General features: G+C 38.8%; 2 protein-coding genes and 1 long non-coding RNA gene across 6 annotated transcripts in view; 2 read left to right on the forward strand and 1 right to left on the reverse strand.

Annotated features, from left to right (window-relative positions):
* Positions 1-2059, forward strand: part of LOC306665275 — a 29323-nt gene extending 27264 nt beyond the window's left edge. Inside the window, exon 2 of the long non-coding RNA XR_013764959.1 lies at positions 64-2059. This is a non-coding gene — a long non-coding RNA (uncharacterized lncRNA). The remainder of the gene's footprint in view (positions 1-63) is intronic.
* Positions 1041-13531, reverse strand: ARMT1 (acidic residue methyltransferase 1). Its single transcript, XM_079146644.1, has 5 exons — positions 13274-13531; positions 11075-11180; positions 7998-8242; positions 5508-5673; positions 1041-2886 (listed from the first exon to the last, which is right to left on the reverse strand). Exons 1-5 carry the CDS (start codon positions 13312-13314, stop codon positions 2092-2094), a joined length of 1353 nt encoding a protein of 450 aa, XP_079002770.1. The 5' UTR covers positions 13315-13531; the 3' UTR covers positions 1041-2091.
* Positions 13532-13675: 144 nt separating this feature from the next.
* RMND1 (required for meiotic nuclear division 1 homolog) overlaps positions 13676-27005 on the forward strand; it is a 42354-nt gene continuing 29024 nt past the window's right edge. The window contains exons 1-2 of one of the 4 annotated variants that reach the window (XM_079146641.1): positions 13676-13826; positions 19876-20396. In XM_079146641.1, coding sequence (XP_079002767.1) covers positions 19890-20396 — 507 coding nt within the window. In that variant the 5' untranslated portion in view covers positions 13676-13826; positions 19876-19889. Of the gene's footprint in view, positions 13827-17230; positions 17502-18433; positions 18574-19875; positions 20397-27005 lie in introns of those variants that run through there. The other 3 variants (XM_079146643.1, XM_079146642.1, XR_013764956.1) reach the window with 3 other exon arrangements.

Raw genomic sequence — 27005 nt, forward strand, 5'->3', positions numbered from 1 at the left:
AAGGCCGTATACTGATTCTCTTTTCCCACTCTTTTTTTTTTCTTTCTTTCTTGCAGTGCTGAGGATTGAACCCAGGACCTCCTGCATGCTAGGCAAGCGCTCTGTCACTGAGCTACATGTCCAGCCCTTGTGATTCTCTTTACATGAAATATTTGGATCAGGTAAATCCACAGAAACAAAAAGATTAGTAGTTGCCAAGGGTTAAGCACCGGTGGATGGGGAATGACTGCTAAAGGGTGCCTTTCTTCTAGCGGTGACCAAAATGCTTGGAATTAGATTGTGGTGATGGCTGCACAACCCTGTGAATATACCAAAATTTTGAACCCTTTAAATGTATGTGAATCCTATCTCCATAAAGCTGTTAAAAATCAGCTAGTGAAAATGCAGGAAGCTTCATTTGGGTACAATGTGTCAAAATGCATTGTCATGTATAACTAATTAGAATAAATTTTAAAAGAAAATACAGGAAGGCCATCCTTCCTAAGTATTTATAAAACTTCCAGTTTTTGTTTGGAACTGGGGATTGAGCACAGAGGTACTTTTATCACGGAGCCACATCTCCAGCCCTTTTTATTTTTTATTTTGAGAGAGGGTCTCGCTAAGTTGCTGAGGCTGGCTTTGAACTTGCAATCTTCCTATCTCAGCCTCCAGAGCTGCTGGGATTACAGGCCTGCTACACTGTGCCTGCTAAAAGTCTCACCTTAAACTGACTTCTGCTTCCAGTGTCACCTTTCTTGTTCTTTGTCCTTTTGGGGAGAGGGGTCAGGAGGTACTCCTTCCCCATACATCATCATGTCACGTTCTTAGCAAATTGCCTGGTAAAAATGGCAAAAAAACCCCCAGAGCTTTGGTAAATATAATACATAATGGCTCACACTGTCGCTATGAAGACAATTCAAATATACAAATGTGTCCTAAATTAATTGTCTACAAATAATTCAAATGTGGTAAACATTCTGGTAACTATGTTTAAAACACGAACACATGTAGATAAGAAAATAGTAAATTCAAAATGTGTGGTTTTATGTACTTTTTAAAAAAAATTTAGGCACTTAGGAACGTAGATTATAACTTCATTTACAAGTTATATTACTTGAAAGCTACTTTGGGCAATGTATATAATACATATTATGAGTTTATTATACAGATCTCATTCTTAATCTTCTAGATTTTTCCCCGGTAAAAAATAAAACCACAGAAAAATTTAAATACTATTCATTTTATTATTCCAGTGCAAGCAAAACATTTCCACTTAAAACAAATTGACATGAATTTTTAGTTTTTAATATCTGCAATGACCAATAAAATGTGTAATATAAAAAATGAATTCATTATTGTAGTATCCAAAATCAATGCATAAAACTCTTTTCCTGCTAAAGCATTTTTCTAAAACTACAATCAAAAAATCTGCCCACTTAAAACACTTGTGTGATAAAATAATTTCAGTTGATTGTGCATATCATAAATAGAATGTAAAAGATTATTCCTTCAAATATCATGTTTCACTCTGTTCAATTTCATGTTTCCTAACATCCATTCCACAAGTTAATAAAAAATAGAACTGCATGCAAATAAAACAGGGTACTGAAATAAAATAAAATTCTAGAACAAAAGTTACAATTAATTTATGAGGTAAGTTTCACTTTTGTGTTCAAGCATGACAGGTATAAAAATTGCCTCTCTTCACAAAGTCATCCAAATGTATATTTTCACAAAATCATTATTTCAAGAGCCCAAAAGTAAGTTAAATAAAGTTCCATGTTGCCTGGGTTATTAAATACCATGCAGCATACTCTTTAAGAAAAAAGTTAACTAACTTAAAAAGCAGAATTCACTTATGTTTTTCTTTCTACCCAATTAAAAATATTTGAAATAGTTCCTAAAATCCCAACAAAAGTGTAAATATTTGTAACTAGCATTAAACCATATATTCCCAAAACCTTGTAGTGGGTAAAATGTTCCAAGGAAAATTCAGCCAGAGTGTAAGTTGATAAGAAGGCCAAGCTAGGCCTCCCAGAGCTGACAGCACAGGCAAGGGACTAAATTCACACTCTGCTTTTCTGAGGATGAAAAGGTGCTTCTCAGATCCTTCTACTCGCCTGGGACTTCTAGGCTAGGTGCCAGTGGACCATCAAACTGAACCACTCCATATTTCCCAGTGACTAGCCAGCTGGGCTCCGAAGCTGTGAGCTGTTCCCCTTGCCCAGGTTGCAGACCAACCTGAATCTCAGCTTTTAATGTTCTCAGGCTGCACAGAGGGGCCGGATGGAAGCCACTCAGAGCCTTATGGAAGGGAACCGAAAATGCCCATTTTCTATCACCTGTCAGCTTTCTATAATTCAAATCGCCCTTGAATAAAATTAAACATGCCTTTTGTAGTTCAGCATACAAATCAGGGGCAACCTGAGACATTGCTGCAAATTCGTGAGGCAAAGTCCAAAACATATGATCATGGTAAACCCATCTACCCATTTTAATATAGTTTTCCCAGTCAACCCCACACTTTGACATCCACTTATGATCATAATATTTTACTTGTTCAATAAGCCAATTAAAGTCATGTATCATAGTATCAGAAACAAACCATGGAATACTTTTTCCATGAAAATGAATCTCAGTAGCCAAATTAGAGGACAACAAAAAGTCAGCTAATACTAAATCTGTAATAAGTTCAAACCCAGAATTATCCAGAACAATATCCACTCTAACTATGGGCACTTTTTCTCTTGTTTTCTTGCATTTACTAAGCAATGACCAAAGATGTTCCATATCATTCACTAAAATGAAAGGTTTTAGATCTTCCAAAGAATTAATTACGTTAGTCTTCTGAGAACTACTTTCTCCACCTGATAGAGATAAATCACACTTATTTCCCCAGAGTGAAATCTGAAAAAGAAAAGTACAAAACAGTTATCCTTCTTTTGAATAACCAACAAAACTCTATCAGGAGGTGAAGGAGGAGGTTGCCAGGAATATTCATAATAAACATTCATTTATTTCCACAAACTCCAAATATGCCCACCAAATCCATACTTTCTCAATGCAAACTATGTTTACATGGTGCTCTATCAAAAAGGTGAAAGAGTGAAATTTTTATTCAATATGTAAGGGACTTTCAAAAAACTGGTTTAGAGTCAGATATGCTGGCACATGCCTGTAATCCCAGCTACTGGACTCAGAAGGTTGAGACAGGAGGATCACGAGTTCAAGGCCAGCCTGGGCAACTTAACTAGACCATCTCAAAATAAAAAATAAAAAGGGCTGGGGATATAGCTCAGTGGTACTGGGGATTAATCTCAGAGCATCCCTGAGATTAATCCCCAGTACCCACCCCCCCACACACACACAAATTGACTGGTTTGAATGATTTTAGCACCTACATTGTTTATTCAGAATGAAGGTTTTACATGTTGCAGATATTAAAACACCATCAACTACTATGGAGAGGATCAGAGTTTATAATTCAGAGTTAAAAGAAAAATAAAACTCACTTTTTTCCTCCCAGTCCTCCCTAAAATAGCCCAGTTTCATTTACTAATTACATAACCTTTAGGACAAGGCAACCTGCCTGAGGTTTGGTGCTCTTTGTAATATAAGAAATTGGACACCACAATCTTGCAATACCTAACTCTTTACATAAGATGATATCAACTCTAGATCCACTGTAATCAATAATTTGGATTAAAGTTGAATTAATACTCAAATTTACTTTGTAGAAAATGATATGTAGCCCCTTTTTGAAGTTATAAAATTATACGTTTAGGACTGTAGGTTCTGGAATCAGATTTGGATTCAAATCCCAGCATCTTCAATTAACTATCATTGGCAAATTACCTACATACTCTTAAGCCTCAGCTTCTGCAACTGAAAAATTAGGCAATAATACTTTCCTCACAGAGTTATTGTGAGAATTAATGACATAATGCACACAAACAATATACCAAATACTTCACATACAGAAGTACTCAATAAATATTAGCCAAAAGACTCTACTTTCTTTGTGTTTTAAAATAAGGAAAACGGGCCAGGCGCAGTGGTGCACACCTGTAATACCAGTGGCTCAGGAGGCTGAGTCAGGAGGAAGGACCCCAAGTTCAAAGCCAGCCTCGGCAACAGTGAGGTGCTAATAAGCAACTCAGCGAGACCCTGTCTCTAAATAAAATACAGAACAGGGCTGGGGATGTGGCTCAGCAGTTCAGTGCCTCTGAGTTCAATCCCTGGTACTGTTCCCCATTCCCCCCCCCCCCAAAAAAAAAAAAGGAAAACGGTCAGGCGTAGCACTGCAGCCTGAGCTCCAGTTTCTTGGGAGCCTGAGGCTGGAGAACTGTGTGAGCACAGGAGCCCAAGGCCAGCCTGGGCAACACAGCAAGACCCTGTCTTGGTAAAGAAGAATAAAGTAAAATTAGGAAAATACACGTTCCAACTCAGAGTATTATTTTTAAAAGGATAAATGAATGAATTTTTTAAAAAGTAGAAGGCTTAAGTAGTAATGTAAGTATCCAAGACCACTGTTTTGTATAGTTTGAAACACACACAACAGCATAAATAATGGCATTCATCAAATGAGATCAAGTTCTCAGTTGGCCTCCTTCCCCTATCTTTCATTTTACCTACAGTTATTTTTTTTTAATATTTTTTTGTAGTTGTCAATGGATCTTTATTTTATTTATGTATACGTGGTACTTTAAGTCCAACCCAGTGCCTCACACATGCTGGGCAAGCACTCTACCACTGAGCTACAGTCCCAGCCCTCACCTACAGTTATTGTTCCAATTATTTATCCATAGTCTTTCAAGATTACAAGTCCTATGACAGGATAATTGGTCTGTTTTTTCTACCACCAAATGCACAGTTATCTAGAAGTGTTTGACACAGTAGATCTGTAAGAACCTGCGTGGATACTCATGGAGTGCTGACTTTTTAAAATAGATTGACATTCCCTGCAAATTAAAACACCTTCAGGTATCTCTTGGGATGTTAACCTTTTGCTCAGTGTGGGCAATAAAAGAAGGCAACTTTGGTCTCCTTTATTTGGGAACAGGGTGACAGCCTGGGGTAGCTGGCCAAATTAGATGGCAGAAAATAAATTAGTACTCATTTTTCTTTCTTTCTTTTTTTTTTTTTTTTTTTTTTTTTTGGGTGCTGGGGATCGAACCCAGGGCCTTGTGCTTACAAGGCAAGCACTCTACCGACTGAGCTATCTCCCCAGCCCCAGTACTCATTTTTATTTACAGTATATTCTACTTATGGGACAAAAAACATATTCAAAGAAAATTATTCCCTAAAAAGAATCAGCTAGCCAGGAGTCAAGAGCTGGCATGCTCATTTTCTTTCATTTTAAATTCAAGCTAATGCTAAAAGACAGTTCAAAAGGAAAAAATAAAAAATCTAGTTTAAAAAACTACTAATGATACATACAGTACTGATCTATAAATACTTATGTAAGCTGACAATATTGGTGTTTACAGAACTGAGTAAAAAACACACTCAGAGTTTCAGATCTTTACCTGCAGAAGTTGAAAAAACTGAGTTTTCAGCTGATTTGCATCTAGGTCTTCAATAGTTCTCCTCAACTCTTGCAAGTGAGTACATAAAGCAATGACAGATTCCTGTGACTCAAAGAAATTTTGGTCTTTGGATTCTTTAAATACATCAAAGTCATTGATCGGTGGACTAAAGTAGGAGAAAAATATTAAGTGAAACATTTATAATAACTCTGTATCTTTTTTAAAAAACATATTTGGGTACTTGTAGTACTTTAAAGGGAAGAAATGATCCGGTCTCAATAATTAGTAGTAACAGATACTAGATATAACACAGATAAGCAAGTTACACAAAAATAAGTCCCCAAACTCATTTTAATTGTCAAAGGTTCTCAAATCAGCTATTTTACTGGAAGTAGTAAAGAATTATAGTCCATAATTATTTACCCAGCAGAGAATCCAGAACAAAAGGAGACAGATTAAGAAAATTTTAAGATAACTGCTTTAATTTAACAACCATTGTTTGAGTATAAAATGTGACAGAGTTCCTAGTAACAAATATATAGATATAATATATTGAAACCTTTAGAACATTTAGAATACAATGCAGTAATCACAGTTAACCCAGAGTATTATGGAAACACAATGAGTACTTGAGATAAATCTAAGTTTCATGAGGACAAATATGACCATTTACTTATAGATTTTATAGATTTTGTGTGTCAAATTTTACTCCCAGGTTTTTATCAAAGGCTATGTTTATGTGATGGCTACATCTTCATGCTGTCCAGTGAGATAAATATTACTCAGAAGATAGGAATACTAAAATAATAGCCTTTATGGAATAGAAAAGACATTCTGATGATCTGATGTTCTAAATTAGCTACTTTCCCTGGGAGCCATCCATGTTAGGGTAAAAACAATGTAAGACTGTAACAAGATTGATGTTTTTTTAAAAACATACCAGCATTTACACAGCCAAATGATGGCTGCCTCCCTCTGATCAGCCAGTCAGCATAGGAAGTTATTATACCTTTATTCCAAGGATGCTGCCATTGCACAAAGCACTTTTGGAATTCTCTTTAGAACCGTGGCTTATCATTAAATGTTCTATCAGTGACCACATGTCTTCATTCATCCCCTGGAGTCAGTTTACTTTTGGAAAAAGCCAAAAATCACTCAGAGCAATTTCAGTAGAATAAAACATATAATCAAATTGAATAAAAATATTTTTGGTAATAAAGAGTGACGAAAATAATAAAACTAATTTTCTTTTTGAAGTTGTAAACTGGCTCTGGAAGAAATTCCAAAGAATACAAAGTTATTTTTAGCAATGACAGCACTACTGAAATCAGTTTAGTCTCTCAAGGTGACTTAAAACAATAAAATCCATTTGGACAAAGAGATTCAAGTGCAGGGTCAGCAAACCTCAGCTTGACCCTATCAGACCCACCACCTCTGTTCTATAATAGGTAATCGGCAAACTAAAAACGATTTTCACACTTATGATCACAAAGCAAGGCTGGGGATATAGCTCCGTTGGTAGCGTGCTTGCCTTGCATCCACAAGGCCCTGGGTTCAATCCCCAGCACTGAAAAAAAAAAAAAAAAAAAGGAAAAGAAAAGCAGTATTTTGGGATATATGTGGAATTCAAATTTCAGAGTCCACAAATGAAGTTTTCTTGCAACACAGTTGTGCTCATTAATTTACATTCTGTGGATGACTGCTTTCACACAATGGCAGAACTGAGCAGCTGCTACAGACACCACACGGCCCACAAAGCCCAACAAACTTATCACCAGGTGGTCTCCTAAAGACCATTTTGGCAACATGTGTTCTTATGTTTTATTAACAAATCATTCACAAGTTTAAAGTCATGCCCCATGTTAAGAATGAACCTTATTTTGACCTCACGTAAATGTGTAAGTTCTCATTTTGAAATGTTTGCTACTTTAGAATCTACTGAAGCTATATGTATGTACACACTATAAGCCAGTGATTCACTCCTAGACATTCCCAACAGAAATACATGTTAATTAAGTGTGATGGAATGTTTGTATCTGCATTCTTCACATTAACCCCAAACAAAATATCCACACTAAAACTAAGATAGAGTGATCCACTGTTCTGATGACTCCTTATAAACTTTCTAATACTATTTTTATGAATTAAACATATGCTTGTTTATCTCACCTTGATTTTTTAATATATAATTATTTTAAAATTAACATTTTTTGCTTAATAAGTATAATCTGTTTAACTCTAGAAGTCCTTATAAGAATCTTAGAAGTTCATAGTAGATATTCAATCTCATGTCTACTTGTGGGCAAATGGATTCAAATGACCAAGAATCTATTAAACCGATACCATTTGTGGAAATGTTCAATGGTAAATTATTTGCTGAACTCAACTGAATTCAGGCTTTCACTTGCTTATATTCAAAACTTATCATTTTACAATTTTAAAAAGGCACAAACTTTCTAATCATTTGCTCTTTGATGGTTTTATACTTACCTTTGGATAATTGCTTCATGAATTCTACGATACATGTAACATTCTACATACAACCACGGACAGCGGTACCAACTTGGCTTCCCATCACTTTCACTTAAAAGACTCTGTTGATACTCTAGGTACTGATTCCAAATGTCCGTATCAACATATTTCTCGACCAAAGGGACAATTGGTTTATCTGTTTGCAATTCATTCCGTAATTTGGAAAGAAGAGAAATAGCTTTCTTTTCAGCTTCTACGCCTTCCTGAGGGAGAAGAAAAAACGCCTGTGAATGTGTGCCTGTGTATGTAATTCCTTTATGGTAGTGTATTTTTATGATAAGGACCTAAATTTAAGAAGGAAAGAAAAATACCATATTTCAAAATTATTGTTTATTTGCAAATTCTTGTAAACACATAAATTTAGAATTCTTAAGCTGAAAATCTAAGAGAAGACATAGATCTCATATGAACATAATCATGCCTTATCTACCTGCATTTTATTTTTTTAAGTTCTGGTTTTCTGTACCTTCAGGTGGGTGGACCAGTACCACAGACGGGAAGGAACCACTGCCAAGTTCCCTGTAGCTTTCACATTTCTCTGGTGGCCCTGCTAGAAAAGGAATTCTGGCCTTCCTGAGATTTCTCTTGGCATCTCAGAATTTTCTTATTCTTTGTTCTCTACTACATTCCAGATAAGTGAGAGAGATCCCAACAGAAAAGGCACTGCAATTTTATATCACCTAACAGGACAACTGGAAAGGGGACAAGTGAATGGGATCAGGATAAAGTGACACGGCACCTTTAGTTTTATACCAGCAAAATTCCTGCCTAATTTAAAAACACATATATATAAACCTATTAAAACATATACAGAATAAATACAGGAAATAATCAAGTTCAATTGAATAATTTTATAAAATCATTATTACCATGTTGATGTCAAGGGAATTCAGTTCCTACCATCAGGCCTATAATGTCCAAAATACTCAATACTCAATACAGACATCTCTCCAATTTTTTCCTTTTTTTTTTTTTTTTTTTTTTTTTTTGTGGTGCTGGGGATCAAACCCAGGGCCTTGCTGATGCTAGTCAAGTTCTGTGAACTACATCCCCAACACCCACTCTTCAATTTTTTTTCCCCAAATAGAAATCTGTTTTGCTGCTGGAACCAAAGGCTGAAGCTTTATATACTCCAGGTTCAGAAACAGAAGAGGTTGTAAAAAATAGAAGTTTTAGGAGCTAAGCCTGCTAGTCCCAACATGGCTAACTTTCTCAAGAGGAGCACTCTCTTCTCCAAATCTCTATCCTGGAGTCTTTAGCATCTTTATTTAATAATAAATTCCAATAACTGAGATTTTTGTAGGGTGTAAGTACCCTCTTTTAAAGCAGCAAATACTTGTCAGAGCTAAGGACCAACGTTTGTGTCAATGCCAGTTTATTATTTTGCTTTAATTTAAATCAAACATTTACTGAACCTTTATGTTTGACATCTCTCTGTGCTCAGGGCCAGAGATAAATGAAGTCTGGAACCATCTCTAAAAGATCCACATCTGCCAACCAGGTAATCTAAGGACTACTGAGCGAGGGCAGAAATCTATAGCATGGCTCCTTTGGGGACAAGTGTGCTTTTGCTGTAGCTGGGGGTTCAGAAAGCTTGAAGAACACATGGGACTTAAGAAGAGTGGCTGTAGATATGAGAGAGGCATGAAAGGAAAAAAAGAAGTTACTAAAAACAGACTTTAGGCTGGCATTTTATTAGGTCTTGTCCTGTATCCAGGAGTGAGGAAGAGAATAGGGCTGGAAGGGCAGTAGTTTGCTTTCTCATTCTTAACCAGAATGGTCCCCTAATGATTATGAGCACACAGGCCAAGCAACAACATGCTAAGACTTGACCATACTACATTTTAGGTCACTCCAGTGGAAAATACTGAAATTACAAAACAATTATGGTAATTCGCTTAAGGATATGACCAAATACTCAAGCAAATGACCCAAATTTGGTAAAATGATACTTGAGTGGTGTGTATAGCCACAAAAACAAAATCATGCTTATGTGATAACAATGGAACATCAACAGAAATGTCAGTGATCAAGACAAGTGAGACTCAGCAATAAAGAACAATAGGCACAGGTGGGCACAGAGATGGGCCCAGTGGTACACATCCCAAGTACCCAGGAGGCTAGCCTAGGCAACTTACAGCTCATTTCAAAAAAGGTGGGAGGGGCTCACAATATAGTTCAGAGATAGAACCCTGCTGGGTTCAACATCCATTCCAGCAAAAAAGAAACACACACACACACACACACACCAATAGGTGCCCTCTATTATGCCAGGATTGGTTTTGAAGACAAAATAAACAGATTTAAGGAAATGCAACATTACACTCAAATTGCCTGTGTGCTGTCTTACTCCTTTAAGCTTAGCCAGGAAAATACCACCAATCATTCTCTAAATCTTTGCTTTCAATTCTTAAAAAAAAAAAAAAAAAAAAAAAATGTACTGGTGTATGCATGGTCTTTCAGTCTATTATATAAAAGAATTATTACTGGACTTGCAAGTTTAAAGACCTATATCTCCAACAATATATTTAGAATTTTCCTCACCTATTAACTAAATGGACAAGGTGATTTCCAAAGCCCTACACTACTCTGAGTGGCAGTGAATCTTTCACAACTTCAATCGCAAAATGTTAATCAATCATAATTCATATTACTCTTCACTTTTAGTTTTGCATAGCAGCCTGATCTTCTAGGACTCATGACCTTAAATTAGTAATATAAATACTATAATTGAGCTAAGTTTGAAATTAAAAGAGTTTTTCTGTGCAAGTCAACAACCTAATCACCATTTATAACATGGTATATATTTAATAATATGTTCTGAAGTCTAAAAACCTGACAGACTAGGTTATTAAGAGCACAATTCTTTTTTTCTAGGCTGGAGATAGGCTTGACCCATGATTATACTTGACTTCAACACACTATGGTAAAACCAGACAAATATTTGGCCCATTTTGACATTTTACATGAAAGCAAAAACTTTCAATACCTACTCTTATTCTGTCAAAAAGGTAAAGTTAAAACACAATTCTTACCTCTCCATGTTTCTGAAAAAATTCACTTTTATGTCGATGCAATGTATCAATAGCCTTAGTTAAGATCAGTGGTATTCTGTCTTTAATTGTAAGATATGCAAATGATCTAGAAGAGAGAGTCACATACATTACTTAGTAGCTTTAACACTAGAAGATAGGTCATCTTCTGGTTTCTGGAACATCTGATTTAAATTAAAATTCCTTTTCATGCAACTATTAAAAAAAGCAAATCAGTTTGTCTACTATATTGACGTAAGAAAATCTGAAAACTTCTGTTATGTCATAGAAGCTAAATTGTCTTGGTGCCTCTAATCCCCAGTTTAATCATTCTTTTCCATCCTTTTCTTTTCCTGAATCAGAAACTAGATTAACAATGTGATAGGTTAGAAAAAGATTAGCCTTGCAATCAAGGAAGCTCTGGTTCCAGGCCTACTACTTACTGACTTCATCTGCTTAGAAAGATGAGGCAACAGATATAAAACTGCCCTACAGACTCTAATGTGTTTGAAGAACGAATTAAAAAAATACTTATGAATCTATTCTTAGCTGATTTTAATTCTTTTCAAAGGTTTTTCTTACTGCCTTCTCTATCTATACAAAGAATTCCTCATTCAGTTCCACCTAGCAAATTAAGGCAAACTACTATCTCACTCTTTTAGCTAAAATAGAGATTTTCCAGAAGTGTCTAAAAATGAACACTTACACTTGCATTAATAAAATTAAAGAGATTCTTGATTTTACAGATGTGAAAACCAAGATTTACAGATTATCATTCTATGGCATTAGATTTTAAGAAAACATATTTGATTCAGTGAGGAAAATCAGGATTTATTAGGTGGTGAAATTCTATGCAGTTTTTTAAACATCTAGAATACAGAGCTTAGCAGTGTTTACACCTCAGATCACCAAACACAAAGTAAAACCAAAAAAGTTTACAAGATAGTTTTGAGAAGAATGCCTCTATTCAAATAATTTATTCCAAATTTAATCTGGGATCACTACACTTCTGAAAATTCAAGTATCTTATTCTAGTTTTCAAAATATTGGGCTGTAGCTTAAGAATTTCTTCAAAGGTTTTCTTAAGTAATAATTGTAAAACTTTTAAGGGGAAAAAACTGCAAAAACACACTAAGACTCTGTGGTGCTTCCAGTATGGTGCAACAGTGAATACATTTAATATGCATACTAACTATTCTGATAAGAATTTTTTAAAAAATCACTACTAATACTTTGAAAGGAGGAAGGAACATACACCAATTGACACACTTTCTAAAGCAGCAGATTCAAAATCAAATGAAGGTCTTTGAGATTTCACTTGTATTGTTCTTTTTCTATTACATTTCCTCATACAGAGGTTTGCACCTTTAATAAGGTCCTTGGGTAGGTGAGGCCAGAGGCTCCTAAGCAAGAGCTCACTCCCCTTATTTGCAGGACCCTGACGGACAGTGCTAACTTAAATTTGGGGGTTTTGGTGCCTCTTTGGCTTTAATATACTCCCTGCCCAAGTAGGTCTTTGTCTTCTGTTTCCTGCAACATTTTCAAGAAAGGACCTATTTTAAATATGAACTTGGTCATCTAATTTATGCAAATGATAGTTATATTAATCATTCACGGTTTTACCTAAAAAGCCCCAAACCACTGTGAATCCCGCTCCCTCATCCAGTTTCCCTTTCCCAGGTGTGGTCAACCAGTCTAAACATATCTCATATGGTAAATTCCAGAAATACACAATTTCTAAGTTTTAAATTAGTTTTATTACAATGTGTTTGTTTTGTTATTTTTGGTTCTCTCTTAACTGCACCTAAGTTATAAATTAAACTTCATCACAGGTATGTGTAGGGAAAAAAAAAAACTATAAATATAGGATTTGGGTTTCAGGTATCCACTGGGGATCCTGCAACTCTTGTACAGACAGAATTTTTGGTTTGTGAGATTATGAATTAATTTGATCAGCGCCAGGGCTAAACACAAATCACAACCGATCTAAGATTCCCGACTTTCACCCCCCTACACACAAGGGTATTTATTAAAGTGGATAAATCAGGAGCCACCAGGCAGAAGGCGCCCTGGGACGCGGTGCCCTACGGCGGGACTTGAACTCGCAGCCTCGGGGCAACGGGCGCCCTCCGCTCGTGACCCACAGGTTCCCGGCTAGGCCTGGCTCTCGGCAATAGTTGGCAGGAGAAAAGCGAGACGAACCCCACGTCCTGTCCCGAGAGAGACGCCGGAGGATCCGCCATCCCGTCGGGCGCCAGCGGCCCCAACGCTCGGGTCTCACCGATTGCAGGAAGAGTGAAGGCGGAGCTGAGAAAGAGGGTGATGTAGCTTAAAAAAAAAAAAAGGTGATTTTGAATGAAAAACTTTATTTGGTGCCCGGGCAAGTGCAAACAATGGCTGGCTCGAGGACGCAGAGATCTTCCGGGGACGAAGGCGACAGCCGCGGAGGGCAACGAGTGGAGCGGAATAAGGAAGCGGGCGGAAGGCGGAAGCAGGCAAGGACCGGGAGTCCCTGGGCCCTGCGAGCGGAAGAGGTCGCGGCGGCGCGCGTCACGTGGTCAGGCGGTCACGTGGCCCGGGCTGCTCGCTCGCCGCAAATCTGTACGCTTGCGCAGTACGCGGGCTGGGAGGAGGCGCCTTCCCCCAGACGAGGGTTGGCTGTGTGAGCGGGCGGCTGCCCGGTGACTGTCCTTTGCCCTGCGGTCCTGCCGCGGAAGCTCGCGCTCTCGGCGCTTTCTTCTTTTCCCGCGGAGAGGTTAGTGCACTGCCTTTCCTTCGCCCTGTGTGGCCCGGCACCGAGGTCTCTGCCTTAGCCCCTGCACGCCCGAAGCCTTTCTGGTGACAGATTTTCGTCAGTACCACTTTGATCCCCTGCCTCTTACAGTGATCTTCGGTGGACTTGGCTGGGAATGAAAAGCACTCTAAGTCAGAAAACACTTGAGGACCCCGTTTTTGAGGCAGGGCATGGTGGTAGCTGTAAAGATGAATAAGAGAATTTTGAGTTCAAGGGATTTAAAGGCATGCGCCCAAAGATGAGTGCTGTTTGTGCACTGAATTGTAACCTAGCTGTTACCGTTTTCTTAATTGCTATTCTGTCCTTAAGAAGTAGAAATGTGCCTAAGAACTGAGTTTATGTCTTGTATTTCATTTTTAGAAATCAGTTGATGCCTGCGTGCTAGGCATTATGGTCACAGGAGATACAACATCAACAACAACAACAAAAAATCGGTTTTCATGGAACTTAAGTTTTAGAGGAGACAAATCTTTCCTGTTTTCTTTTTCTTTTAGCATTTTCACTAATATATATTTTACTGATTTGTCTCCCACACTCCAATATAAGGTTCAAAAGGGATTTTTGTCTTTTATTTTCAGTTGTAATATAAGCAACTAGTACAGTGTCTGGCACTTGGTAAGGGCTTGGTTCATATTTCTTGTATGAATTAAACTATAAATGCAAGATATGCAAATGATAAATAAAACGGAGAAATAGAAAGTGAAGGAAATCAGAAAGGGTGCTGATTGTACTGAATGAAATGTCTGGGGGAAGGCTTTGCTAGGTAGGAAATATTTGAAGGAGATGAGGGAGTTAGGCTTGCAGATTCCTGGGAGAAGAGCATAGGGGATGGTAAGTGTGAAGATCCAAAGACCAAGTTGAGAAGCAGAGCTGTAGGTGGAGGGATGTAGGGAATGTTTTCGTGGTGAGGGGCCAGAAAATGTGGGTCTTTGAAGACCATTTTAAGGGTCTTGGGCTTTTATTGTGAAAGAAACATGAAGCCATTATCAGATTTTTGCACTGAGAAAAGATGTGATCCTACTTCTCAAAGGATCACTTTCATTGATGAAGAACCTGTAGGAGGCCAAGAACAGAAGCAGGGAGACCAATTAAGAGGCTCCTATAGGCTGGGATGTTGCCAGGAGTAGAGCACTTGCCTAGAGTGTGAGGCCTGGGTTCAATTCTCAGCACTGAAGTTGGGGGAAAAGAGGCTATTAAAATAATCTCTGGGAAAATTAGCAACTTAGACCAGGTGGTAGCAGAATCAGTGGTGAGCACTGGTTTAAGGCCAGTTAGATGTACTGACAGCCTGGGTATGGAGAATGAAGGAAAGAATCAAGGCAGATTCAAGGTTTTGGGTTTTAGCAAATGTAAGAATTGGTATTTGTGAATGGGGAAGTCTGGGAAGATTTCAGAAGCTTGGTTTTGAGCATGTTACATTTTTGTTGCTTATGGGAGTGGTTTAGAAATAGATATTTGCTATCCATCAATGTTTAAATATATAACACTGCAGGAGCCCTATTGGGGGGAAAAGTGGCCTAGAGACCGAGCCTTGGTGCATTCCCTTCTTGAGGGATGAGTGACTAGGAAAAGATAGAAGGTGCAGCCAGTGAAGAAGGAGGAAAACTGCCAGTGTGGAATTCCAGACACCAAGCAAAGAAGGTGCTTCAAGGAGGGTGGTGTGACCCGCGGCATCAGATGCTTGATATGTCTGGTAAAGTGAAGACTGAGAAATGAGCAAAAGATTTAGAAAGGCGAAGGTCTTTGATGACGTTGACAGGTGAGTTTGGGTAAAGTGGTAGTGATGAAAGCCCAAATGGAGTGGGTTTGAAAGAAATCAGAGAAGAAGAATTAGCGAATGAAACTCCTTTTGAGGAATACAATTGGAAAGGAACTCAGAGAAAAGGTGTAGTATGTGGAAGGATCAGGGGAGAGTTTTTTTAAAGTGGGAGAAATTACAGCATAGATGTATAGAATGTTCTAGTAACGAGGGTTAAATAGGGCATGGGAGAGAGGGGAGGAAGGCAAGAAGGGATGAGTTCTGTACTTGTGGAGGACTTGGCTCGAACATAGCAGAAGAGAAGGCAAAGGATACGGGTACAGAAGCAGTGGGTAGGCAGATGGAGGATGGCTGAGGGTTTGCCTTGTGGAAGTTCTCTTGATTATTTCTATTTTATCAGTGAAAGAAGAAGCAAGTCATTGAGAATGAGAAAGAAGGAGGAGACTGAAGTTTTGAGGCGAGAGTGGAGAGTGGGTTATAGTTGAGAGATGTCAGATTGATTGTTGGGCAGCATGACAGGCCCACGTGGAACCCTCCTCATTTTGGAGTGAGAGAGGACAGCATGGGTGTTTGGTGGTCTAAATGCATTGGCTGCGGGAGTAAAAGCACAAATTAGGTGAATTATGGTTAATTCGGGTTGTGGTTATGTCACATGGATGTGTGGAGGAGGGAGGGACACATGGGTTTCCCAGGGTAGGGAAAAGATTATAATGGTAGGCCTTGGAACATATATGCTGGGTGTAGAGGAAGTGAAGTCAGGGTAATGAGCAACAATGAAAAGGTGGGTGGATCAGCTAATTGTAGGTCCTGTTGGGTTGAGAGAGTTGTCAGCAATGGGTAGAAAAAGGAATGAACTAGAAAGACAGGAGTTTGGAGAGTCAACTGTGTGAAATTGGGACTACAAGGTTGCATTCAAGAATGAGAAGGTCTGGAGAGCACTATCCAAGAGAACATGCCTGTCACAAATCCTAAGCTTTCTAGAAACTGCATTGACAATAGTGAAAATAAATGACAAATTAATAATGTATTTTATTTAAAGCAACTGTATCACAAAGTATTATTTCAAAAAGTAAACAATGTAAAAGTTACTAAGACATTTCACTTTTTAAAAATGAAATCTGAGTCTATATTAGCCACATTTCAAGTACTTAGTAGACACCCATGCTGGCTAGTGGCCACTAAATAGATCAGAACATGTGATCATGGGAGAGAATGGCTGAGAGTGAAAAACAAGGTCACCCAGGAAAGGAGGTTGGAGCTCAGGCCAGGGCATTAGAAGGCTCATTTTCACTGCTGACCTGCACAGGTAACAGAAGCCACCAAGGGTTATACCCAGGATAATATAAAGTATGTAAATTCATTGCGAAAAATAGTATGTGTTTTTGTAATGTTTGGGTAAAATTTTAAATCTGGTATACTTTTCATCTTTAGTTTTATACAGTTAAAATTTCATTTTCTCTAGTGCATTCTGGCTTTTAGCAATGCCTAAAATGTGTGTGTGTGTGTGTGTGTGTGTGTGTGCGTGTGTGTGTCGAAAACCTTAAATGCTATATTGTGTCTTTCCCAGCAAAGCTACAGAGAGAACATGCTTCTGATTTGTCCTGTAGCTTTTCTGTTCTGTAGAGGGTTTCACACAGCTCCCATGTCAAAACAGTTGTTAGAATGTGGAGGTAAAGAATGTGCTCAGAGACAGTGAAAGAACCCAGCTCTGTATGCAGATTTTTTAAATGTTTTATCATTTCTCCAAAACCCACTTGTTCAGCTAGGGGGGAATAGTACTAATTAGTGAACTACATTACATCCTTGACTAAAACTTAAAGAATACCAGCTTTTGAAGATATTTTGAAAGCAGCAGATTCTACCTCATAAACATCACTGTGAGTCATCACTTTATTCTTCTCAAAGGAGGCAATACCATGTAGTGTTAAAGAGTAGTCTTTGGAATAGGGAAGGGCTGCGTTTTACACACCTCTGCAACTTGCTAACCAATTAGCTTCCCCGAACCTCAGTTTCCTCATCTGTAAAATGCCTCATGGGTTATCATGAGGTGACATAGAGTACTTGGCATGTAGAAAGTGCTAGAAAGTAATGTCTTAGTCTCTCTCAGTAACTCCTTTGCTTTTTCTACCAAAGACATTTTTCTGAAATATACATCTGACCTTGTGAATCTCATTTAAAAGTTGTGGTTTTCCTCTACCCATAGAAACTCCATAGGATTGCCAGGCATGTTGGTATACACCTGTACTCCCAGCATCCAGGGAGGCTGAAGCAGGAGGATCAGGAGTTCAAAGCCAGCCTCAGCAACTTAGTGAGGCCCTAAGCAATTCAGTGAGACCCTGTTTCTAAAATACAAAAATCTGGGGATGTGGCTCAGTGGTTGAGTGCTCCTTTGTTCAATCCCTGGTACCAAAACAAAACAAAAACAAAACAAAACAACAGAAAAGAAAGAAGAAACACTCTCCTTTGGATCACTTAATGAATCCTTTTGGAATCTGGCCCCCAGCTCCTTTTCCATCCTTTTGTCCTGCAGCTCACTGCTCCCTCCCCTGAAATCGCATCCTGTTTGTCAGATAAATACTGCAGTGTACCTGGTCTGTTTGATTTTCTGATCCTTCTGCCCTTTCAAGACCCAGTTCAGACGTCACCATTGTGAGTGTGCCACACTGCTTCTCACCTTGGACATGTCTCCAGACCCGCTCACATTTGCACATCACCTTATTCCGCCTCCGCTGGACTGTGAATCCTGAGGCCACTGGTTCATACTCTAGGACCTAACTTTTTTTTTTGAAGAACTGTCATTGATCTACAGGCTTATATCTAGGGGCTGGCAGCACACTGAGTGGCAGAGCGCTTAGAGTGCTTATTTAACATGTGCAAAGCACTGGATTCCATCCTCAGCGTGGAAAAAAAAAAAAACCAACAAAACACCATCATCACATATTTAATGCTGTAAGTAAGAGGGAAAATTACTTATGTCTGCATTCCGTTTCCTTTGTTTGGACTCTGTGCACATCTGCCGTGCCCAGCCCCCACTCTCAGGCCCAGCTCCAACCTAAAAAGCACCTCCTTTAAAGAAGCGCTTCAGTCCTGGGAGCCTCTCCCAGTTCTGCATGTAGAATTGGGTGAGTTCCTCATGTGTTTCCTCAGCATATGGATTACAGCGTGGTGTTGGGGTCTGTTTATGGAATTATGATGAGCAGTTGAAAATGCCTGTCTCCTCCCGGAGAGCGGAGACCTCCATGGCAGGGACACGTGTCCATTCACAGATGCATCCTTGGCCTCAGCTAGTTGCTTATCTCACTGTAAAGGTTGAATAAAAGAGGCTTTTTTGTTTTGTTTTTGGTACTAGGGATTGAACCACTGAGCCACATCCCCAAACCCTTTAAAAAAATGTGTGTTTTTTTTTGTTTGTTTTGTTTTGTTTTTTTTTCATTTAAGACAGGGCTTCACTGAGTTGCTTAGGGTCTCATTAAATTGCTGAGGCTGGCTTTAAACTCGAGATCCTCCTGCCTCAGCCTCCTGAGCCACTGGGATTACAGGCCTATGTGCCAACACACCCAGCTTGTGTGTATGTGTGTGTTTTTTTTTTTAATAAAGAAATTTGTAAGCACAGACAAGTGGTTGACACGTTATTGAAGTAAATTAAGAAAGTTATGTGGGGCTGGGATCGTAGCTCAGTGGTAGAACACTTGCCTAATATGTGTAAGGCATTGGGTTCAATTCTCAGCACAACGTAAATAAATAAAATAAATGTCTGGATGACTAAAAAAAGACTAAGAAAAAGAAAGTTATATGTGTGTGTGTTTTAGTAATTTTATAATCTAATATCTCAGAAAGAAGGCCAGATACTGACTAAATGAAAAATGACAGGGGCTGGGGAGATAGCTCAGTTGGTAGAGTGCTTGCCTTGCAAGCACAAGGCCCTGGGTTCAATCCCCAGCACCGCAAAAAAAAAAAAAAAAAAAAATGACAAAGCAGAGAGCATGTGTGTATGGTTTTTTCTACAGTTCTAGGGGTTGAACCCAGGGCTTCAGTAATGCCAGGCAAGTGTTCTACCACTGAACTGTATTCCCAGCCATGCATATGTATATATTTTTTAACCTTGTTCTTTTATTATAATTAGGGTAAAAGATTTTCTTTTTCACAGATTTTAACAGAAATAAGCTTATATTAGAGAAATTGTATCTACATATAATTTTAAAACACTAAGAAAACAGAACCAACTTGAATTTTGAAACCTTTTTCTTTTAGCGTGGGATGTGGTAATGCCTGCAAGACTTCTCAGAGCCCTGGCCAGATACCACAGTATATTATCAAAAGTACATCAGAGCCAAAGACCTGTTCATCTCACATTGAAACCACTCGAGGAATTTGAGGATACAACATGCAGCAACACCCTGACAATACATCAAAACTTGGATTCATTCTTTCCTGCCGCAGCAGCTGGTGGTTTGAATAAGCCTCAGTTCCTGGGAATGAACTGGAAAATATCAGATACAACGAAACTCTCTCCATTGAATACTGTACACGGCCAGGATGAGAGAGCATATCTTCCATCCATGAAATCATTTCCTGTTCACAGGAAGGTGACCCACAAACCAAATCTAATGGGTTCTAAGTGGTTTATAAAAATATTAAAGAGGCATTGTTCATCTGTGTCAACTGAAACAGTTGTTCCAAAACAAGACTTTCCACAGATCAAGAGACCACTGAAAGCATCCAGGACCAGGCAGCCGTCCAGGACCAACCTTCCGGATCTCTCTGTGAGCAAGGTAAGCCCAACATGGCTGTGGCACTTGTATTTATCAGTCATTGCTTATTCTCCCAACAAGTGTACCCTGCAGCACAGCCCTGACACTAACATAAGCGAACTGGCAACCAACTCAGAGTTTCTTTTAAGATCTTCAAAGCCTAACATATCCAAACGGACTCGGAATCTTAAAAGAGTTAATGATGTGCATAATGACATACATAGGCAATAAAAGATAAAAATATAGTTTATGAAAGGATTAGTTATTGGCCTAAGAAAACGTTGTTGACTTTTGGAAAAGAGCATTCATTCCAGTCTGGAAATGGTAATGTAAAAAGCACCTATTTTTTAAAAAAGCAATCTAGAAATTCTTCATCACATTTAAAAGGTGTAAGTAACCTTGCAGATAGGCAAGCGTTCGTTAGCCTGTGGTTACCACGCTTGGAGTGGTGAAATGATGTGCCAAGGTAAACTCAAAAAGCAGTGAGCTAGAGGGTTTTCTCTTTTTTAGCTTCTGAAGGTTCAAGGGTGTGTTTTACTCACTGCTAAGAGGTTTCTGGGAATTTCTCAGCAGCAATTGGCATTTCTCCTCTAAGTGATAAACAGTTAAGGTCAGGATCAGGTGCAGTTTTTGACCTTTGTGTCTTGCATAATACCTAGAACTATGCCTTGTACTTAATGTTTGTTAGTTTAGAAAGCATGGAAAATAGCAAAGAAATCTTTAACGTCATCAACATTAAAAATAGGAATATAGAGCTGGGCCTGGTGGTACAGGCCTGTAGTCCTAGCTACTTGGGAAGCTGTGAGGCAGAAGGATCACTTGAGCCCAAGAGTTTGAGGCCAGCCTAGGCAATATAGCAAGACCTATTTCAAAAATTTAAAAGCATAAATATTTAAAACCCCATTAGGTCTTATGAGTCTACTAGAAAGCAGGTTAGAATGTCTGTCTTCAAACTTTGATTCTAAGCATGTTCAGTTCTGGCTGTTTGTTAGTGTTTTTGTTTTTACTATGCAGCTGACAACCTTTGAAAAGCTATTATGTCCCTTCATGACTAATCCTCAGATTGCGTCATTAGGAGTTAATGAATGATTTTTATTTTGGATCCTGGTTTTTTTTTTTTTTGTGTTGTTTCTCTGTGCCTGGAATGTAAAGGACAGACGTGTGTGCAGAAACTGCTCTCACACCTGCCTTCTTCCAAGAGCTTGAGATGTTCTGGGAATTTCAGTATTCAGGGGACTGAGGTGACACTAAGGATCAAAATCTGAATTCATAGCAGATCCAAAAGGAAAATCAGCTCATTTTTTCTCTTGTTAGGTCTACCAGTACAGTTCATTGAGTTCATTATGAAGAGGCTGCTATGGTTAAAGAAGTCACCTTTTTTGTAGTTACTCATTGTGAACTTCCAAAGAGGCTTTATTTCTTCAGGCTGTCCTTAAATTTGGAAACAGTTTTCCTGAATTCCATTTTTTATTTTTCTTTAGTTTTTTTTTTTTTCCCTGCTTCCTTCCCAAAAAAATTTGAAGATTTTCAAAATTCAACAGTTTCAAATGAGATAATAAGAGCATTCCATTTTAAAAGCAAACATTTAATATGAACAGAGACATTTTATCAGGGACCTAGTAAGAACAATCTATTTGAGCATTTAGTTCTGAGACACTCAGTAATTAAAAATAGAGGCACTCATGGTAGGTTGTACATTTCTTTTCATCTCAGATGTGGTTTCAAGGATGGAGGTAGATACAAATAAAAGTCTTAAGAGAAATAATGTTTATTTTGTGGATCCTCTCAGAGGACACATTGTGTCACATAATGGTGACGTTATTTGGAGTTGTGCAGAACCAGAGTGTGTTGCTTTTAAATTTCAAGTTTTCATTTAAGCCCATTTGGTAAAAAAAAAAAAAAAAATGAAGAGAAAATCTTACATTTCTAAATGATCTGAGGTAATGTAAGTGTGGAGCTTTGTTTTCTGAGTATTTTACCTTTCACGGGAAGAGCAGTCTTGAGGCTTGACTATGTAATAAACCCCCAAGACAGAAGACTAACTTTTTTTCTGCCCCAAGGAGGCCTGTGCTTGGTATCAGGAAGCCTGTCCACGTCCTCTGTTCCCACAATTGCTCTCTAGCAGATGTTTGGAATTGCCTGAGGTTTCAGTCACCCTCCAGATGGAATTAAATCTCTGCCTGGTCTCATTTGTAGAAATCATAACCTGCAGTGATATGCTGAATATGGCTTATAATTTAGCAGAAGAGCATGGTGCTGCTTCCTGAACATGCTCTATCTCTCAGGAGCAGAGGGCCAGAGGGTAACTCAGTGGGCCAAGCAGCCTAGAGACTGGCATAAGAGGGAGAGCGAGGGAACACCCGTTAGTGTTTTCCAGCGACCCCGCAGCATGTTGTAAAATCAACTTTTTACAAAAAATGAAATAGGATAGAAAACATCAGAATGCATTGACTATGATAAGAAAAATACTGGTTTGTGAAGTTTCTGTGGCAGTTATTGGTCTTAACTACATATATGTACTGTGTATATAATCTGATTCCTCATCATAGGTTGTAGCCAAAAAGCTTATAAGCTAAAACATTCTACTAGTAATATAATTATATCTGTATTTTGCAACTTTGATCTACATCTAGTATGTAGCAGTAAAAATGCGTATTTTCCTTCGTAAATATAGTCCATTTATACTCGAGTACTGACAATAAAATCTGGGGCTTTTTCCATCAATGAATTCTCCAACTCTTCAGACACTACAGTTTATTTCAGTTCTGACCCTGTGTGGAGTTAGTACAGATTAAACTCAGTCCCATAGGACCACCTCCCACTTCAGACACCAGTCTCAAGCCCCAGGTTGTAAATCAAAGGTTCCCATGTCTACCACCTTGGGTTTGAGAGTCTGCTAAAATGGCTGCAGAACGCAGGGAAACAATTTAGTTACATTTACTGAGACTCATGAACATCCAGGTGAAGGGATTCACAGGTTGAAGTCCCAAAGTGCCCTGAACGTAGACGCTTCTATTCCCAGGGAGTTGGTGTGTGCCGCCTTCCTGGCCTGGGACTGTATTCATCAGCTCACAAGTTGTTTAGATAATTTTCACAGTGATTTCATCACAGGGACTTGATCAGTTGCTAACTCAACCTCTAGCCTCTTCTGCTCCTGAGGTTGAGAGGAGAGCCTGAAAGTTCCAAGCTTCTATTCAAGGTTTGGACTTGTTTGGGCAACAGTCTCCCATCCTGAAGCTGTTCCAGAGCCCACCAAGAATCCCCTCATTAGAACAAAAGGCGTACCTATCCTTGAGAAACTCCAGGAGCTTTAGAAGCTTTGTGCCAAAAACCCAAGGCAGATGCCAAATATTAAACAACAGAAGATGCTCCTGTCACCCTGTATCACTTAGGAAATTGCCAGGGTTTTTTAGGAATTCTGTGCCAGAAGCCAAGGACAAAGACCAAATATAAATTTTTGTATCCTAGTATAGTAGTAAAATAGAAAGAACATTGCAGTCATATACTATTTTTCTTCAGTCATAGTGTATGAATAAAAAAAAAATTTGCGAAGTATGCAGTGCTGTTAAGAATCACATATGGGACTGGGGTTGTGGCTCAGTGGTAGAGCACTTGCCTGGCATGTGAAAGGCACTGGGTTCAATCCTCAGTGCCACATACAAATAAATGAATAAAACAAAAGATCCATCAACTACTAAAAAAAATTTAAAAAAAAAAAAAAAAAAAAAAGAATCACATATAGATTTCTAGCCCCATCTGCTGGAACTTGTCTTCTGTGGCCATAGAAGCAAAACATACTGAAATACAGTGGTTCAACATTTTACCTTAGGCCTAAATTTGGGGCCTAAATCCAGTAACTATTTTGGGTTGAATTGGTGCTTCTGTTTAAGAACAAGTTACGGATCCCCAAGCTAAAATCCCAAATTTGCTTTACATGTGTACATGCTTAATAAGTAAGAAGCCACAGTAAAAATCCAGGAAAAAAAGTTTCTCATAAAGTAGCAGCACCTTTAATTAATAGAGGGGAAAATGGCCAGGTGAAGTGGCACACGCCAGTGATCCCAGCCACTTGGGAGGTTGAGGCAGGAGAACTGCAAGTTTGAGGCCATCCTGGGCAACTTAGTGAGACCCTGTCTCACTTAGGGAGAGAAGGGTTGGGGGTGTGGCTGGATGAACGCCCAGGAGTTCAGTACCCAGGTCCACAAAGATAAAATGCAGGGAGCGGGTACTCCATGGTTATCTTTCCCTTTTCCAAGTGGGTTTAAATGAAAAATTGAAATTGAAAAGCAAAGGAAGCACATGTCAAGATGTTAAAAAAAGTCAAGTTTCAAAACTTGTGAATTATCTATTAATGGAAGGCCACAATTTAGAGTAGTATGGTGAGCCCTGTTTCACATGTGACTTTGAAGAGCTCTTTGAGCCAAATTAAATAGAAGATACTGAGAGAAAGTGACAATCTTCAGAAAACCTGTAACAAGACTTAGAAAGTCTATGTAAAAAGAAGTTAGTTTAAAGATTTATTTGTGATCTATTTGGAGCTCAGAATGTATTTTCTCATAGAAATAGTGATTGACTTGCCATGTTTCACCCACTCTTTGAAAGTTTAAAATAGTAAATATTTTAGCACCTGTGGCCTGGGCCAGTTATAGACCTAAAGCAGACTTGAGATAGTTGAGGAGAGGGCTGTGTGGCTGCAGACCCTAGGCCCCTACACAGTCCTGGTCCATCATGCCCAATCTCTGCCTGGGCAGAAGAGGGTGGAAATGTGGAATATGGCAAAATTTCTCAATTCATTGTTGAATTCTGACTCCCATTTTACAAATGCAGTGTAGGTCATCTCAACTTGGATGGCTGGCTGAGCTCACTGTGTTCAGTACAATTAAAGGATAATACGCTACTGGACAGGCCTTGGGCTGGTTTATCTTCTGTCTTCTCCCTTTTGTGCCTTCTACCCACTCCAGAGTGGCAGTCACAGAAGGCATTTTGACACCCACCCTGACATGCTGTGATTTTGTCCAGCAAGCCACATCCAGTCTGTCAGGTCTCACCAAGTAGCACTGTGGCCTTCCCTGATGGGTCCTGACAGGACTCCCTTTCTCTCAGCCAGCTTAATCTCTGCTTACATGGTGTCAGGTCTTTGGAATTCCATGAAGCCAGGAGGGTTGAAACCATGAGCACGTCCTATTCCTGCGCTCCAGTGACTACCTGGTCTTGGACTCTTACCCGTGTGTGTGTGTGTGTGTGTGTGTCCTTGTGTTCCTCCACATGTGACTACAGGAAGTAGCTTATCAGTTATCCGCTGGTGTGGGGGGGGGGGGGTCTACTACATCAGTTTATCCCCATATTCTCCACTTATTTCAGCTGACTCAATTTTTTTTCTAATTACTTGGTGTGCTTTGTTGATTTTTAGACATTTCAGTTTCTATTATTTCTCAAATCCTTCATTTACTCCTGTGCTGCTTTTTAAGCCACTTGAAAGGATGTGCAACAGACTGAGGAGAAGACAAAGCAGGGTTAGACCATTTGTTGAGAAAGGGTAGGAATTAAGTAACAGGAACGGGAGGAAGAAAGGAATTCATAGACTGCTGCTCCAGATTTCACAGTGGCCAGAGCTGGAGGGAACCTGGGAGCTGAATCCAGGAAGTCCTAGGAAGAAATGTTAATTTAGTGACTCATAAACTTCTTTTAACCAACTGTAGTGCAATCAGTATTGAACAGTCCTGAGAATTCTATGTATTTATCAGCTTTTTTTTAAACTTTAAAATAACCCTATAAACTAAGCAGCATTATTCTGATTTTTTAAAAAAATTTTGTCTGAAATCTTATGATGATAGCTTTCAAACTTTTCTGACCTCATCTCTAGTGAGAAATATATTCAGCATTTTATATCCATAGTAACCCAGTATACATAAGTAGACACACATATGTGACAGAAAACTTCATACAATAACATTTGTTCTTGCTATGAGTAATTCACCATATTTTGCATTTTATTTTTTTCATATTTTTTCAACTTAATTTTTTTAAAAAGCTCGTTTATTTAGGTCAACTATACTGACATCTGCATATGGCAGAGGAAGCTGCTTACCTTATGGCGTCTGGGAAGCAAAGAGAGAGGAAGAAGAGGGGCCAGTTTCCCTTTCAAGGGCACATCCCAGTGTCCTAACTTCCTCCTGCTCATTTGGACACTCACTACAAATTGCTTACCATGTGTACTTGGTATCAACACACAGATATCTACAGTCTATGCAGACACAACTCGCAGCAGAGCACTAACTGACCAAGATGTGTTCTCAGATTTGCAGACATTTTTGTTTACTATTAGCCTGAATAAAAATATTATGATTCTTTTATGAATTTTAAGGACCTCACATACTAATGTTGCTATGAAAAAGTCACAGAAACTCTGAGTTGGAAAGACTTTACATATCATTTTGTCCTGGCCCCCATCTCATGCCTTTACTCAGGCTGCTTGAAACACTTCCGGTTGGAGCATGGCTTCCCTTTCAGGAAAATTATTCCATCTTTTTGACTAACAGAAGCAAGTGCTTTGTCAATGAGCTGACATTTGTCTCCCTGTAACTTCTTTGTTTTCATACTTATCCCATCTTTGTATGAGCCTTTGAGATG

This window comes from Sciurus vulgaris (assembly GCF_902686455.1).
Source record: "Sciurus vulgaris genome assembly, chromosome: 7".
In the NCBI taxonomy this organism is placed as follows: Eukaryota; Metazoa; Chordata; class Mammalia; order Rodentia; family Sciuridae; genus Sciurus; species Sciurus vulgaris.